This window comes from Pristiophorus japonicus, chromosome 13, assembly GCF_044704955.1.
Source record: "Pristiophorus japonicus isolate sPriJap1 chromosome 13, sPriJap1.hap1, whole genome shotgun sequence".
NCBI lineage: Eukaryota > Metazoa > Chordata > Chondrichthyes > Pristiophoridae > Pristiophorus > Pristiophorus japonicus.
In genome coordinates this window covers 153,778,220-153,794,106 of record NC_091989.1, presented here as the reverse complement: position 1 = coordinate 153,794,106, position 15,887 = coordinate 153,778,220, and the positions used below count along the sequence as shown (strand labels likewise).

The 15,887-nt window shown below is 44.6% G+C and overlaps 1 protein-coding gene across 6 annotated transcripts in view; it reads right to left on the bottom strand.

Annotated features, from left to right (window-relative positions):
- The window catches only part of ankrd11 (ankyrin repeat domain 11), a 273,694-nt gene that overhangs the window by 105,681 nt on the left and 152,126 nt on the right, over nucleotides 1–15,887 (bottom strand). For all 6 annotated transcript variants that reach the window (XM_070898151.1, XM_070898150.1, XM_070898153.1 and 3 more), the window contains exon 3: nucleotides 14,920–15,066. In XM_070898151.1, coding sequence (XP_070754252.1) covers nucleotides 14,920–15,006 — 87 coding nt within the window. In that variant the 5' untranslated portion in view covers nucleotides 15,007–15,066. The remainder of the gene's footprint in view (nucleotides 1–14,919; nucleotides 15,067–15,887) is intronic.

Sequence of the window (15,887 nt, the reverse complement as noted above, 5' to 3'; positions counted from 1 at the left end):
TAGCTTTGGAAGGGGTGCAGAGACGATTCACTAGGGTGATTCGAGAAATGAGGGGGCTATCTTATGATGATAGATTGTGTAGAATGGGCCTCTGCCAATAGCCTGTGCAATAGCTAAAAACATTTAATTTGCTTCAATTGCTCATTTTCTAATTTTAAACTCAATTTATAATTATTGTATATATTATTTAATTTTGTTTAATTATAATTAATCTTAATTATACTGATTTTACTATTGTATTATTTACAATGTAATTTGAATTTCTTTTTTTGAAGTTTTTTTCACCTGTGTCTAACATGTGTGTGCATTTTGGCTGCCTCTTTTACACTTCCTTCTCCTGCTTTTTCTCTCTCTCCCTCCCTTGTCAATATCCAACGTGTTGCAAGACTGTTGTGAAGCGCCTTCGGACATTTTACTGCGGTAAAGGCGGTATTCAAATAAAAGTTATTATTATACTCTCTGGAGTTTAGAAGAATGAGAGGTGATCTCATTTAAACATACAAGATTCTGAAGGGACTGACAGAGTCGATTGCTGCGAGGTTGTTTCCCTGGCTGGAGTATCTAGAATTAGGGGACAGTGTCTCAGGAAAAGGGGTAGGCCATTTAGGACTGAGATGAGGAGAAATTTCTTCACTCCGAGGGTTGTGAATCTTTGGAATTCTCTGCCCCAGAGGGATGTGGATGCTGAGTCTCTGAATATATTCAAGGCTGAGATAGATAGATTTTTGGAGTCAAGGGGAAATCAAGGGATATGGAGATCGGGCAGGAAAGTGGAGTTGAGGTCCATGATCAGCCATGATCTTATTGAATGGCAGAGCAGGCTCAAGGGGCCATATGGCTTACTTAGGAGGATTTCATTTTCTCGGCTAACACAACATATTGCTTAAGACACAAAATAAATAGCAGAATACCATGGGTACAGGCTTGCTCTATTGGTGCTTATAACAAAGCTGCTTTGGGTCCCTGTATTAAAATAGTTTTATTACCTGAAGCCACACCTGTTCAACCCTTCATTTAGTTCAGACAGGCTCTGTGGTAAATGCAATTTTATAGATAGACAAAGAAAACAAGCTGCACGATCCCAGCCTATCTCCCACCCACCATCTCCCTTCACCAGACTGATTCCTCGGATGGGTGGATGGTCCGATGAGGAGAGATTAAGTAGACTAGGTCTATATTCTCCACAGTTTAGGAGAATGAGAGGTGATCTCACTGAAACATACAAAATTCTTAACAGGCTTGACAGGGTATATGCAGGGAGAATGTTTCCCCTGGCTGGGAAGTCGAGAATGAGGGGTCACAGTCTCAGAATAAGGGGTTGGAAATTTGGGACTGAGATGAGGAGAAATTTCTTCACTCAGAGTGGTGAACCTTTGGAATTTTCTACTCGAGTGTATTCAAGACAGAGATTGATAGATTTTTGGATATTAAGGGAATCAAGAGATGTGGGGATAGTGCAGGAAAGTGGAGTTGGGGTAGGAGATCAACCATGATCTTATTGAATGGCAGTTCGAAGGACCTACTCCTGCTCCTATTTATTGTGTTCCCTGCGCCAACACCCCGCCCCGCCCCCCCCCCACCCCACCCCCAGCTCACATCGATCATCCAAGACTATTTTGAAATTTGCCTGAATATACTATGCTTGAAAAACAAATGTTAAAATAATTCTGGTTTACTTCCAAATCATTTCTGTGGGAAAATTATCCAAACAGTTCCAAAACATAAGAGTCAGGAAACTTCTAACATCCAGACACCAAAAGTTTTATGATGTGGAGGTGTTGATTACAGCACTAAGGATTTCAGCCAATACTCATCATCAGAAAATTAAACATAATTCAAGCCACACTCCCATCTCTGTTTCACTTCAATCATCTCCTTGACGGATTCTGGATTTGACAAAATACAGCAACAGTTAACACAAGAGATTATTCTTGCACCTCATCAATCCTTCATTTAATTCGGGAAAGCTCGGTGGTAAATGTGATTTTATCGATAGACAAAGAAAACAAGTCTGATGATCCCAGCCTGTCTTCCTGTGCCCTCACACTCCGGAATAGGCTGATTCCTAGGATGGGGCGATTGTCCCATGAGGATGGATTGAGTAGACAAGGCTTATATTCCCTAAAATTTGGACGGATGATAGGTGATCTCATTGAAACATAAACATTTTTATGGGGCTTGACAAGGCAGATGCTGAGAGGATGTCATCCCTGGCTAGGGAGTCCAGAGCTTGGGGTAACAGTCTCAGTATAAGGGGCTGGCCATTTCGGACTGAAGATGAGAATTTCTTCACTCTAAGGGTTTTGAATCTTTGAAATTCTCTAGCCCAGAGAGCCATGGATGCTCAGTCGTTTATATTCAAGACAGAGATCAATAGGTTTTTGGATACTAAGGGAACCAAGGGATATGGGGAATAGTGCAGGACAGTGGAGTTTAGGTACAAGATCAGCCATGACCTTATTGAATGGCAGAGCAAGTTCAAAGAGTCCACTCCTGTTCCTATTTCTTGTGTATTTATATGCTTTCAAGGAAGGAAAAATGCTTTATGATCCCTCAAACCGTTTCAACTAGTACAATTGAAGTTTATTAAGGAATTCTTACTGGTACAAACTGCAACCTTCACTTTGTCTCCATGTACTGGTCTCGGCACAATATGACACTGGGGAAATGGTGACCACTAGATGGCAAAGTAGAGTTTTATCAGCCATAAAAAAATGGCCAAGGCTACTTTCATGGAAAATAACATATGGCAATTCTTCTGTGGTTGAACTTTGAAGAGGCCAGGTTAGGGCCGAGAGACTGGGAAAGTTGGGGGACCTGTGGCAAGGCATAAGTGAGCCTGACAGCCCAAGCCAACCAGCCCCACCAATGGACAACTGTGACCCCAGGCCAGCTAGATCAAGGCACAAGAATATAAGAAATAGGAGCAGAAGTAGGCCACACGGCCCCTCAAGCATGCTCTACCATTCAATACGAACATGGACTCAGGTCCACTTCCCTGCCTGCTCCCCATAACACCTTATCGGTTAAGAAGCTGTCTATTTCGGTCTTAAATTTATTCAATATCCCGGCTTCCACAGCTCTGAGGCAGCAAATTTCAGAGATTTACAACCCTCAGAAGAAATTTCTCCTCATCTCTGTTTTAAATGGGCGGCCCCTTATTCGAAGATTATGCCCCCTAGTTCTAGTCTCCCTCATCAGTGGAAACATCCTCTCTGCATCCACCTTGTCAAGCCCCCTCATAATCTTATACGCTTCGCTAAGATCACCTCTCATTCTTCTAAATTCCAATGAGTAGAGGCCCAACCTACTCAATCATTTCTCATAAGTCAACCCCCTCATCTCTGGAATCAACCGAGTGAACCTTCGCTGAACTGCCTCCAAAGTAAGTGTATCCTTTCGTAAATATGGAAACCAAAACTGCACGCAGTAACGCAGGTTTTGGCTCACCAATACCCTGTATAACTGTAGCAAGACTTCCCTGCTTTTATACTCCATTCCCTTTGAAATATAGGCCAAGATTCCATTGACCTTCCTGATGATTTGCTGTACCTGCATACTATCCTTTTGTGTTTTATGCACAAGTACCCCCAGATCCCGTTGTACTGCAGCACTTTGCAATCTTTCTCCATTTAAATACAGGTGCAGCGTCCCGAATCCGGAACCCTCGGCATTTCAGATTTTGCGTTTTGCCAGATTTTGAAACATTTTTCTGATGTCACCTGAGCCCAGGTATTTCCGGATTTTGGAACATCCGGGGTGGGGGTGGGGGGGGGGGGGGGGGGAAGAGCTGCCCCGCCGCCCAGGAAACTGATCGCGTGGGGATGGCGCCGCCGCCCAGGAAACTGATCGCGCGGGGGTGGGGAAGGGGGCGCCGCCCAGGAAACTGATCACGCGGGGATCCCGCCGCCGTGGTGGAGTTCCTTGTCTGGCCCAAGGTAGGTGGGGTCGGGCAGCCGAGGTAAAGGGGAGGGAGGAGGGCTGGGGCGAAGTGGGGCTGGGGGAGTCGGGATATCAGAACATTTTCCGGTTTCCGAACGACCCCGCCACGGATCGGGCTAGTGTCCGGATTCTGGAACTCCGGATTTTGGAGGTCGAACTTGTAATAATGTGCTCTTTGATTTTTTTCTGCCAAAGTGCATGACCTCACACTTTCCAACATCTACCAATTCTTTGCCCACTCACTTAGCCTGTCTATGTCCTTTTGCAGATTTTTTGTCTCCTCCTCACACATTGCTTTTCCTCTCATCTTCCAAGTCGTTAATATAGATTGTAAATAGTTGGGGTCCCAGCACTGATCTCTGCAGCACCCCACGAGTTACTGGTTGCCAACCAGAGAATGAACCATTTATTCCGACTCTCTGTTTTGTGTTCGTTAGCCAATCCTCAATCCATGCTAATATATTACCCCCAACCCCTTGAACTTTTATCTTGTGCAGTAACCTTTTATGTGGCACCTTGTCAGATGCCAGCATGAGCTGGGCTGAAAGAAAGAAGAAAGAGAGACTCCCATTATTAAAATAAAATGTGGTGAGTCAGATAGATGGCCTTGTCCAAACTTGATTTATGGAGAGCACCAAAAAGTGGGTCACACTTTGTGTCCCTTGCTTTGCAAATACACGCTCTCTTTACATGTTTGTCCTCAATTCCTTGCTTTGAAAATGACCTATCAATACCACACAAGGAGCAAATTTTCAACCCATTTTTGAGGAGCCAACCATTTACAAGATACACTGCACCAACTCGCTAAGGCTTCTCCAACAGCACCTCCCAAAACTACAACCTCTACCATCTAGAAACATAAGGGCAGCAGGCGCATGGGAACACTATCACCTCCAAGTCACACACTAGCCTGACTTGGAAATATATCCCTTCATGGTAGCCAGGTCAAAATCCTGGAACTCCCTACCTAACAGCACTGTGGGAGTAGCTTCAGCACACGGACCACAGCAGTTCAAGACGGCGCACCACTACCAAATTAGGGATGGGCAATAAATGCTGGCCTTGCCAGCAACGTCCACATACAGTTAATGAATAAAAACAAATTTAAAATCTGATGTTTTCATTTTTTATATAAATGGTAGATTACATTTTTTTTTAAATCCTACCTTAATTAAAATTGCCTTTGTTTTACATGGTGCACTTTGCATGATTTTCCAATTCTAAGTGCATAAGCAGTGAAACGAAAAATTAACAAAATAATAAAACAAGAAATGTAATAGCCTGTGCTTATTTCCAATTACTAATTATAATTCACCAAACTCAGTACATTACTGAGCTCTTCAAAATATATTGTATTCAAAGAATGCAGAAGTAGCATGTGTAAATATATGGGGCTGGAAATTCATCAGCTTTCCGCCCATTTACCGCCGGAAAAAAGTTTAGCGCTGAAATGCTGCCAAAATTAGAAATTACCGCCCAATATCGCCAGTGGTAAATTCATCAAATTCACCATTTTTATCGGTGGGATTCAAAACAATAATCAGGTTTGCGTGTGTATCTCTCAATAATGTGCAGTATTCTTACTCTAATCCCTCGTTCTCTATTATTCTCCTCTCCTCTCGAATATTCTCTCCTCTCTCACTCACTCTCGCTGAAAAAAACGGACCTTCTGCACATGCACGGGCAACCCCGGACCTTGAATCACGGGAAAAGAGGACTTTGAGAAAAAAAATCGTGCATGCGCAGAAATCCCGTTTTTCCCGGCCTCCAAAGAAAAAACAGTTTTCCACAACTATGAATACCGCCACTGCCGGACACATATCACCGATCAACTTTTGACCAAACTAGCGGCCTTAGTTCTAAGCGGTATTCCAGCGGTTTAAAAAAAAGTCATCCGCGATTACCGCCAGGATACCGCCCTTTCGGCGGTGGTAGCACTTGATGAAATTCCAGCCCATAGAAACTAAACTTTTTCAAGGTTACATACTGTTGCAAAAGAGCTCGTCACACAATTGCCATTATTCTGCACATCATCAACATCTGCTAACTCATCAGTCATCCTTAATTGCCTGTTTGTTGTAGGGTTTCAACCTGCATATCTCAGTATACTCCAAACCATTAGCAAAGCATTCACAACTATGCAAGCTTGCATATTTTTCAACTTCAGCAATGGGTCTCTTCCTGTTCCATGCAGTCACCTCCAGAGATGCTGGAAGATCGAACCTTGGCCTTACTCATCTAATTGCTGTCCCTTACCTGCAGACATGGGACCAGTTCCTACACATATGCAAGGACACAAAGCTCCATTTCCACCACTTCTCTGGATCCCACAATCAACGCTGTGCCATTAGATTGCTTAACTGGCATCGAGTGGTGGGTGGATGAAGTCATTGTTTTTGTTTCCTTGGTGTCCTGTTCGACAGTTAGTTTCAATTCCTATCTGACATTCACCATGAATCATTACCTCCACCTCTGCAGCATCACCCCCCCCCCTCCATCTCCACTGCCATATCCATATTTCTGACAGTTCAACTCAATTTCTCCAATATTCTCTGCATAAGCTGCCAATACTTTTCCCTACATAAACTTCCACTCATTATAAACTCAGCTGGCATATCCTGTCCTACAGGCCAATTACCTCCATCCTCGTTCATCTACATCATCATCATCTTAACCGGCCCCGCCACACGTTGTATTGTGGAGACAAAGTTCCGTCTTCACACTGAGGATACCCTCGATCATGTTGTGAGACACCAACACCATGCTAAATCAGATAGATTCAGAACAGATCTTGCAGCTCAAAACTGAGCGTCCATGCGGCGCTGTGGGCCACCAGCAGCAGCAGAATTGTATACGATCTCAATCTGTAACCTCATAGAATCATAGAAATTTACAGCACTGAAAGAGGCCATTTCGGCTCATCGTGTCCGTGTCGGCCGACCAAGAGCTATCCAGCCAAATCCCACTTTCCAGCTCTTGGTCTATAGCCCGGCTCTGTAGGTTCCGGCATTTTAAGTGTACATCCAAGTACTTTTTAAATGTGCTGAGGCTTTCTGCCTCTTCCATCCTTTCAGGCAGTGAGTTCCAGATCCCCATCACACACTGGGTGAAGAAATTTCCCCTCATATCTCTTCCAAACCTCCCCCCAATTACTTAAAATCTCTGTCCCCTGGTTGTTGACTCCTCCACCAAGGGAAGCAGGTCCTTCCTATCCAGGCCCCTCATAATTTTAAACACCTCAAATCAGGTTTCGCAACCTCCTCTGTTCTAAAGAAAACAGGCCCAGCATCTCGAATCTTTCCTGATAGTCAAAGTACTCCAGTCCAGGCAACATTCTTGTAAATCTCCTCTGCACCCTTTCCAGTGCAATCACATCTTTCCTGTAATGTGGTGACCAGAACGACAGTACTCCAGCTGCAACTTCAGTGCTTTATACAGTTCAAGCATAACCTCCTTGCTCTTGTATTCCATGCCTCGACTAATAAAGGCAAGTATTCCATATGCCTTCTTAACCACTTATCTACCTGGCCTGCTACCTTCAAGAGTCTGTGGGGCCTGCATTCCAAGGTCCCTTTGTTCCTCGACACTTGTCAGTGTCGTACCATTTAATGTGTATTCCCTTGCCTTGTTAGCTCTCCCCAAATGCATTACCTCACACTTATCCGGAGTGAATTCCATTTACCACTGTTCTGCCCACCTGACCGATACATCTACCTGCAGTCCGCAGCTTTCCTCTTCATTATCAACTACGCAGCCTATTTTAGTGTCATCTGCAAACTTCTTAATCATACCCCCAACATTTAAGTCCAAGTCTTGATATATACACCACAAAAGCAAGGGATCCAGCACTGAGCCCTGAAGAACCCCATTGGATACAGCCTTCCAGTCACAAAAATACCCATCAACCATTACCCTTTGCTTCCTGCCTCCGAGCCAATTTTGGATCCAACTTGCCAGTTTGCCTTGGATCCCATGGGCTATTACTTTTGTGACCAGTCTGCATGTGGGACCTTATCAAAAGCTTTGCTAAAATCCATATAAACTACATCATACACACTGCCCTCATCGAAAAATTCAATCAAGTTAGTCAGACACGACCTTCCCTTAACAAATCTATGTTGACTGTCCTTGATTAATCCATGCTTTTCCAAATGAAGATTTATCCTGTCCCTCAGTATTTTTTCCAATAATTTTCCCACCACCGAGGTTGGGCTTACAGGCCTGTAATTAATCGGTCCATCCCTTTCGCCCTTTTTAAACAAAGGTACAACAATAGCAGTCCTCAGTCCTCTGGTACTACACCTGTAGCCAGAGAGGATTGGAAAATGATGGTCAGAGCCTCTGCTATTTCCTCTTTACAGCCGAGGATGCATTTCACCAGGCCTGGAGATTTATCCACTTTCAAAGCTGCTAAGCCCCTTAATACTTCCTCTCATTATGTTTATCTCGTCTAATATTTCAAACTTCTCCTCCCAAAGTCTGCATCACCCCTCTCTTTTGTGAAAACAGATGCAAAGTATTCATTAAGAATCCTACCCACATCTCCGCCTCCACACAGATTTCCTTTACAGTCTCGAATAGGCCCCCTCTTTTTCTAGTTATCCTCTTACTCTTAATGTATTTATCATTGGGGTTTACCTGATTTTGGCACATCCCTCACTCTAGCATTACTAGCAATCCAGGGGACCAACCCTGGTTCAATGAGGAATGTAGAAAAGCATCCCAGGAGCAGCACCAAGCATACCTAAAAATGAGGTGCCAACCTGGTGAAGCTACAACACTGGGCTGCATGCTAAACAGTGGAAACATAGAAACATAGAAAATAGGTGCAGGAGTAGGCCATTCGAGCCCGCACCGCCATTCAATATCATGGCTGATCATTCCCTCAGTACCCCTTTCCTGTTTTCTCTCCATACCCCTTGATCTCTTTAGCCGTAAGGACCATATCGAACTCGCTCTTGAATATATCCAATGAACTGGCATCAACTCTCTGCAGCAGGGAATTCCACAGGTTAACAACTCTGAGTGAAGAAGTTTCTCCTCATCCCAAGACTATGTCCCCTGGTTCTAGACTTCCCCAACATCAGGAACATTCTTTCCGCATCGAACCTATCCAGTTCCGTCAGAATCTTATAAGTTTCTATGCTCGACAGAGGTAAGTGATTCCACAACCAAAGGATCAGATCAAAGCTCTGCAGTGCTGCCGCATTCAGTTGTGAATGGTGGTGGACAATTAAACTAAGGGGGGGGGGGGGAAAGAGGGTAGGAGGCTCCATGAACATTCTCATCCTCACCAATGGAGCCAAGCACGTGAGTGCAAAAGACAAGGCTGAAGCATTTGCAACGATCTTTAGCCAGTGCCTAGTGGATGATCCATCTCGGCTTCCTCCGGAGGTCCCCATCAGTATAGATGGACAGTCTTCATCCAATTCGATTCACTCCACGTGATATCCAGGAACAGCTGAGTGCATTAGATACAGCAAAGGTTATGGGTCCTGACTGCAGTGAAGACCTGTGCTCCAGAACTAGCCAGGACTCGAGTCAAACTGCTGCAATACAGCTACACCACTGGTATCCACCCGACAAAGTGAAAAATTGCCCGGGTGTGTCATGTCCACAAAGAGCATGACAAATCCATTTCAGCTCATTACGGCCTCATGAGCCTACTTTCAATCAACAAAGTGATGGAAGAAATCGTCGATAGTGCCATCAAGCGTCACTTACTCACCGATGCTCGGTTTGGTTTGCGTCAGGACCACTTGGCTCTAGACCTCATTACTGCCTTAGTTCAAACATGGACAAAAGAGCTTAACTCCAGAGGTGAGGAGGCAGTGACTGCTCTTGACATCAAAGCAGCATTTGACCAAGTGTGGCACCAAGGAGCCTCTAATAAAATTGAAGTAAATGGAAATCAGGGGGGAAAACTCTCCACTGGCTGGAGTCATACCTAGCACAAAGGAAGATGGTTGTGGTTATTGGACATCACTGCAGGAGCTCTTCAGGTCAATGTCGTAGGCCCAACCATTTTTGCCTGCTTCAATGATTTTCCCTCCCTCATAAGATCAGATGTGGGAATGTCGTTGATGATTGCAGTGTTCAGTTCCCGAGGCCCTATCTGTCTGTTCAGATGGACGTGAGTGGCCAGGATTTCTACCCGAATAGCTTTGTAGTTCCTGCTTTTCTGCCGATCTTTGGGATAAAATCAGGCCGTTTCAAGTATTTGGGAAGTTATACTTAACTTAAAACTAGCTTAGAAATAAAGCTATTAATAAAAGTGCTTTTGTAGTCTGCTGTAAGGTAGTATCTGCTAACAGCTTCTATTTTAGCACTGAATCTCAACACTTGAAATTTAAATTCCTTTGTCGAACCCCGACAGATTGTTTGGTGAACTGGACGTTTTCCAAAAACATTTTCTCATCCCAGCAGAGCAGAGTAATCTGTTCCAAAGTATTCTTGTCCCCAAGGATCAGCAGGCACATGGGACAACTTCACGTAAGTCACAGATATGATTAAGGATGTCATAGCAGCACATTTGGAAAGAGGTGACATGATAGGTCCAAGTCAGCATGGATGTGTGAAAGGGAAATCATGCTTGACAAATCTTCTGGAATTTTTTTGAGGATGTTTCCAGTAGAGTGGACAAGGGAGAACCAGTTGATGTGGTATATTTGGACTTTCAGAAGGCGTTCGACAAGGTCCCACACAAGAGATTGATGTGCAAAGTTAGAGCACATGGGATTGGGGGTAGTGTGCTGACATGGATTGAGAACTGGTTGTCAGACAGGAAGCAAAGAGTAGGAGTAAATGGGTACTTTTCAGAATGGCAGGCAGTGACTAGTGGGGTACCGCAAGGTTCTGTGCTGGGGCCCCAGCTGTTTACACTGTACATTAATAATTTAGACAAGGGGATTAAATGTAGTATCTCCATATTTGCAGATGACACCAAGTTGGGTGGCAGTGTGAGCTGCGAGGAGGATGCTATGAGGCTGCAGAGCGACTTGGATAGGTTAGGTGAGTGGGCAAATGCATGGCAGATGAAGTATAATGTGGATAAATGTGAGGTTATCCACTTTAGTGGTAAAAAGAGAGAGAGACAGACTATTATCTGAATGGTGACAGATTAGGAAAAGGGGAGGTGCAACGAGACCTGGGTGTCATGGTACATCAGTCATTGAAAGTTGGCATGCAGGTACAGCAGGCGGTTAAGAAAGCAAATGGCATGTTGGCCTTCATAGCGAGGGGATTTTTGAGTACGGGGCAGGGAGGTGTTGCTACAGTTGTATAGGGCCTTGGTGAGGCCACACCTGGAGTATTGTGTACAGTTTTGGTCTCCTAACCTGAGGAAAGACATTCTTGCTATTGAGGGAGTGCAGCGAAGGTTCCCGGGATGGCGGGACTGACCTATCAAGAAAGACTGGATCAACTGGGCTTGTATTTACTGGAGTTCAGAAGAATGAGAGGGGTCCTCATAGAAACGTTTAAAATTCTGATGGGTTTAGACAGGTTAGATGCAGGAAGAATGTTCCCAATGTTGGGGAAGTCCAGAACCAGGGGTCACAGTCTAAGGATAAGGGGTAAGCCATTTAGGACCGAGATGAGGAGAAACTTCTTCACTCAGAGAGTGGTGAACCTGTGGAATTCTCTACCACAGAAAGTTTTTGATGCCAATTCACTAAATATATTCAAAAAGGAGTTCGATGAAGTCCTTACGACTAGGGGGATCAAGGGGTATGGCGAGAAAGCAGGAATGGGGTACTGAAGTTGCATGTTCAGCCATGAACTCATTGAATGGCGGTGCAGGCTCAAAGGGCCGAATGGCCTACTCCTGCACCTATTTTCTATGTTTCTATAAAACACAATGCAATCATTGCAATTGTTACCAATTGCTTTTACAACTGCTACAAAATCACTTTCTTCACAGTGAGGCAACAATAATGCCAGCTGGTACTACTTGATCACTCTCATTCGGAAGCGTTGACATTTAGATTTAATTTCACAATGAGAAAACATTGGGCCTGAATTTGCGATCAAAATAACGGTGAGGGCAGAGCTTGCTGTCAAAATAACAGTGACACTAATGGCACGTGCTGTGATTTATGCATAAACTGTAAAGAAACTACAGGTGAGGGACAGGTGCGCAATTAAACACAAATATCCAAAAGTTGCTGTCAGAGCTGTGCCACTCTCCCGTTAGCTTCGCAAAAATGACATCTTACCGTTTGCCTCTCCATTGAATAGCACAAAGTTGCTGCATTTGCATAGCAGATACACCACAGCAAGTTAAGTCACCTCTGAGTCAGAAGGTTGTGGGTTCAAGTCCCACTCCAGAGACTAGCACAAAATGTAGGCTGACACTTCAGTGTAGTACTGAGGGAGTGTTGCACTGTTGGAGGTCTTTTCTTTCAGCTGAGGCATTGAACAGAGGCCCTGTCTACTCTGCCAGGTGGACTTTAAAGAATCAATGGCAGGGGAGTTATCCCTGGTGTCCTGGTCAATATTTATCTCTGAATCAACAACACAAACAGATTATCTAGTTATCACAATGCTGTTTGTGGGAGTTTGCTCTGTGCAAATTGGCTGCTGCATTTCCTACATTACAACAGTGACTATCCTTCAAAAAGTACTTCATTGGCTGTAAAGTGCTTGAGGACATCAGTGGTCATGAAAGGCACTATATAAATGCAAGTCTTTATTTCTTTTAAGGATGCATTGATTTGAACTGCAAAAATGGCCATCCTTGTCTCTGGTTGATCCCCTTAGAGGATAAACCACACCCTGAAGTTTCTCTGGAATATGTAACTGGAACCGCCCAGCCCAAATTCTGACTGACTTCGTAAATTGTAACTCGATCCAAGTTCCAGCCGAAGTCCCTTATCCCAGAGCAAGTGCATCTCACCCCCAGCCGAAGTCCATTACATCAGCGCAAGTGCTGCCTTCCCCCAAGCAAAGTCCCTTTCTCAAGCGCAAGTGCATGATCTTACACCTCCCCTCCAGACACTCTTGCTCTCTTCCCCCTCCCCCCCCCCAAACAGGCTCTCTCTCTTTCCTCCTCCCCCACCCCGCACACAGGCTCTCTCTCTCCCCTCGCCCCCGCCCCCACCCCCACCCCTCGTTCGTCCGCCACCCCCTCAATCACCCACTGCTTCTCTCCCCGCCACCCCTCTCAGCCGCCCACAGGCTCTGAGGAACAACATAGTCTGTCCATTGCGGAGCCTCATTTCCGATTCGAGCCCCGGTTCCCGTTCTGGGCGGGAGGCATCAGGAGCGGTGTCTCGAGAGGACACAGGCGCAGAATGACAGTCCAAATAGTCTCTTCTTTTAACGTGAGAAATGTTCTCACATTGTTAAAAGCGACTGACTATTTGTACTGTCGTTCTGTGCTTGCGTCCTCTCGAGACTGCCAATAAACATCTCTGACACTGAAAATTAACTTACAAGTGTGGATTCTCATTCCTACAAGTATTAATTGTTGGAGATTTTACTTTTCTGTCTCTTTTTTCTCTTCGAATCCAATCTTTCATTCCCTCATTTCTTTTTCTGTACCTGATTTGCCATCGAATTCACGCACTCTAATTTACACTTGTCTCAGTCCTTACGCTGTTTATTTCTCAATCTTTCAATCTGATTGGTTAAGGAGATCAGTTGGTTGCCCTGTCCACTCAGGTCCCAGGGGCCCGATTTCCCTCGCTGCACTGTTATCAGAACGCACTTTCAGCAACTTGTCATGTAAAAACCTAAACGTGCAAAAGCAAGTCTAATGGAAGACACCATTCGATGCCCTGCCACACTGCCCCTCAACACCTCATTAGCAGACACAGGTCAACTTCCATATGTATGCCAATGTCAACTCGCTCCCTTGAATGCATGCCCTTGTATGTGTGCCCAAATTAATGTCTTGGACAAGTCACATTTTTCATTAACTGAACATTGGGAAGACTGAAGTCATTACTTTACCGCCGCCCCCTCTCCTTCCCCCACCCACTCCCCACCATGAACTCCACTCCTTTCCCACCAATTTCATCCTACTCCTTGGCTACTCTGGCTGAAGCTGACAATGGAAAACTTTGGCATCCTGTTCCACCCAGAGCTAATCTTCAAATCCCATATCCTTTCAATTATCAATTTTTCTTATTTCTACCTGTGGAACATTGCCCACCTTCACCCGCCTCATCTTCTCTACCGCTGAAACCCTTATCCAGGTTCTCACCTTTAGATCGGAATACTCCAATGCCCTTTGCTTTCCTCCCATCCTCCAGGACAACAAGAGGGAGGGGGCTCAGGAAAGGAATTCTAATGTTAAATTTCTCAGCTATTGGCATTGAGATGGCAGCCAAAAAGATCAAAAACATTTTGAGCAATTTCACTGATTCACCTTTTCATTTATTGATAGCTTTTGATTGATGCCCTTTTTTAAAATTCAGTTATTTCTTAAAAAACAATGATTGATTTTCATTCCCACTTGTTACTAGTCAATTGGTAAATTTTCTTCCTGCTCGTCAGTGATTTGTTGCTGCTTTATGAATATGAAATTTGAGTTTCTGATTACTTAGAAAGAATATTTTCAAGAAGAATTTTAAAGTTCAGTGCAAGAAAAGCACATTTGGCTCATTACTCCTGCTCCATGCAGAACACATGTACTGTATATTTATTTTATTTTGGGCTTCCCTGCTGTTACACCATTTGATGATTCCTACTTTAAAGATCATGAAGTTCCTTCCTGTACCTCCTGATGCAAAAATATTCATGTTATCACTATAACCATCAATCCCACTTCTCAACAGATACATGATCATTAAATTCCTTTTCTGTTCATTAGGTTCTTTGTTCTCATCCATCTTTACAACATTCAGGATCATAATCATATCTCATACTATGGAGATTAGATATTAGAAACTCAGGCCTTACTCCACCAAATATTAAGGAAAACCGAAGAGTTAAAACAACTATTTCATATTCTTGGTGATTCTGCGATTTTACCTTCTTCCCCGATTGTTTCTCCACCATATCGATGTTGAGTGGGCAATCTTCAGATTGTGGTGTTTTAGAACACCCACTCTTGGGCATCGTTCCTCCTTCCCACGGCTGTCACCTCATTCAAGCATCCATCGCGTCATCATCGACAGTCTGCAGTAAATAAGCAAAGTGCAAGTTAGAGCACCTAATTTCAAGTGCCAGGCAAAATTTTACAATTCAAAAATTAATTCTGACATGACTCATTTCTGATCAGGAGCGAAGAAATTTCACATCAATTGAGCCAGGGATTGAGATCGGTGAGCCAGGGAAGAGAGCTTATCTTGCTTGTTTATCCTTTTGTTCAAATTTCTGTGTTTTATACTCCACCTCCATGCTCAAAATAATCACACACAATGGACCACTGCTGCCACATGAAAATTCTAACTGCCAACTGTTTATGCATCTGTAGAAATGAACTGAGTGCCAACTAGTTTACCTTTGATATTGTAGGGGTCAATCAATCAAGTACCACTGCATGGTACAAAGTTACTTCACAACAAATTACACATTTTAAAAAAAAATCACTATTCTCTCATAACAGAAATATCGGGCCCAAGTTTCCACACGCGCCAAGAACGGCGCAGTCCCAACCTGGACGCCCGTTTTTCGCGCCACAAAGTGCGCCTAAAAAAATCCTCCGTATTCTCCACCTCCCTGCAGGTCCTCTGGCCCTCGGCGCAGCGCAGCACGAGCTGTGGGGGGGCGGAGCCAGGTCCCTGCGCTGAAAACAGTGCTGGGACCTCTGCACATGCACGCTCCAGTGGGCACGCAATTGCAGTAGCTCCAGGCGCCCGAAACTGTGTGGGAGGGGCCCAAAGCACGCAGCCGCTAGCCCTGGCCCAATGGCCTCACTGGGGCTGCGTGAATAAGGCTCCTCCCACAGCCAGCTCCTGTTTCCCCCACCGCCCCCCTCGACCAGACCCGACACCCGC